We start from the raw sequence: 1,559 nt of genomic DNA, 5'->3' as shown, positions 1-1,559 counted from the left end.
GGCTACCCCGGGCTGCACTGTCCCCTGTGTGGGCCCGGGACCGGCAAAGCGGGTCTCCCCGCATCGATCGGAGGGAGATCAGCAAGTTTCCAGCCGCTAATCTCTCCTCTGATCACTGAACCCCTGGAGTGGTGTGTATTACATCACTTCTGGTGTCACTGGGCACATTCTCCGGCTCTTAGAGCCAGGAGAAGAAGATCTCTGCTTCACAGCTTCTTTGGGGTCCCTAGGTGACACGGGTCTGAAAGACCCCTGATGTCTCCATAAAGAGGACCTGCCATTACATAGACGGCTTGTTATCCCCCTATGCTATGGCAATAAAGTGTAAAAAAAAAGTCCCCCCCCCCACGTACATAGAAGCACAAACATGAGTCGGGTGCATCTACACTGTACATGTGAAACCGTGCCACGCTTTACATATCGCCGCGAACGTCGGAATGAGAGCAAAGATTCTAGGGCCATCAATCAGTGGTAACTAAACTGATGAGCGGTAAAAGCTTCACCTATGGGAGATTTTGGGTATTGTATTTTTTTGCGGTTTCATGGACGCACAAAATTTTAAGGCTTGACATGCTTGGTGTCTATTTACCCGACGTGACCCCGTCTTTTATATTTTGCCAAAAATTGGGCATTATATTCCGTTTCTGAGAACTAAATCTAATTTTATCCTATAAATACTGGTTTGATGAACATTTGCGCAAATACCATGAGACATAAAAAATTACAACTAGCATTTTTTTATTCTACAGGGTCTCCGTTTCAATAAATATATAATTGTTGGGGGTTTGAAGCTGTTTTCTATCCCAAACAAACAAAACAAAAAATCTGATTTTATCATGTGTGTACAATTAGGAAGACATTGCTCCAGAAAGCAAGTGGTTAAAGACCTCCTGGTTTTCTGGTACGCATGAGAAACATTGGAACTGTGACCACCAGCTTAGCCAATCATAGCGGTCAATGGTGGGGGGCGGGCACATGCACAACACTCCTCCTACTGGCTGCCAATGACGTTAAAGCAGGGAAGCGCTAAGCAACAAATCCTCATGGTTTAGGAACTCACCTAATTAACATATTGGAAGGGCTCTCTGTTAAAACATACATGGACCTCAGTGAGAGTTTTTGAAAGGAGAATAAAATCCCTCTTCTCCATAACAGAAGATTGTGTTCTGTAGTTCAGCAGGGAGAACTGCGCAAGGCTGACAACACTGCTTGGGATTTCAGTGCAGCAGAGGCAGCGTTGTCAGCCCACTACAAAAAGTAAAGAGCCTCCTGGAATGCTGGCAAACCAACAGGTCATTTCCTGTATTTGTATCGGTTTAAAAGAGAAAAAACATGGAAAAACATGCATGCTTTGCAGAGACTTAAATGCGCAGAGCAGTGTTCACAGACATACCTTCCAGATGTGATTGGCAGATTTGTCAGTCCAGCCTGCAACTTCTAAGGAATGACTCTCTTGTCCTATTAAAGGGCCAAAGCAGGTCCTGACTGGAATACTTTCCTGGGTCCATACACCTAAAATGAATGGGGTGGGGGGGGGGGGGGGGGAACAAACCAATTTC

General features: G+C 45.4%; 1 protein-coding gene across 1 annotated transcript in view; it reads right to left on the bottom strand.

Annotated features, from left to right (window-relative positions):
* Positions 1 to 1,559, bottom strand: part of PRDM4 (PR/SET domain 4) — a 20,750-nt gene that overhangs the window by 12,101 nt on the left and 7,090 nt on the right. Inside the window, exon 6 of the mRNA XM_018560107.1 lies at positions 1,394 to 1,512. Coding sequence (XP_018415609.1) covers positions 1,394 to 1,512 — 119 coding nt within the window. The remainder of the gene's footprint in view (positions 1 to 1,393; positions 1,513 to 1,559) is intronic.

This window comes from Nanorana parkeri, unplaced genomic scaffold (assembly GCF_000935625.1).
Source record: "Nanorana parkeri isolate BGI_ZX_2015 unplaced genomic scaffold, ASM93562v1 scaffold432, whole genome shotgun sequence".
Taxonomy (NCBI): Eukaryota; Metazoa; Chordata; class Amphibia; order Anura; family Dicroglossidae; genus Nanorana; species Nanorana parkeri.
The sequence above is the reverse complement of the archived record's forward strand: the minus strand, read 5'-3'. Positions and strand labels throughout refer to the sequence as shown.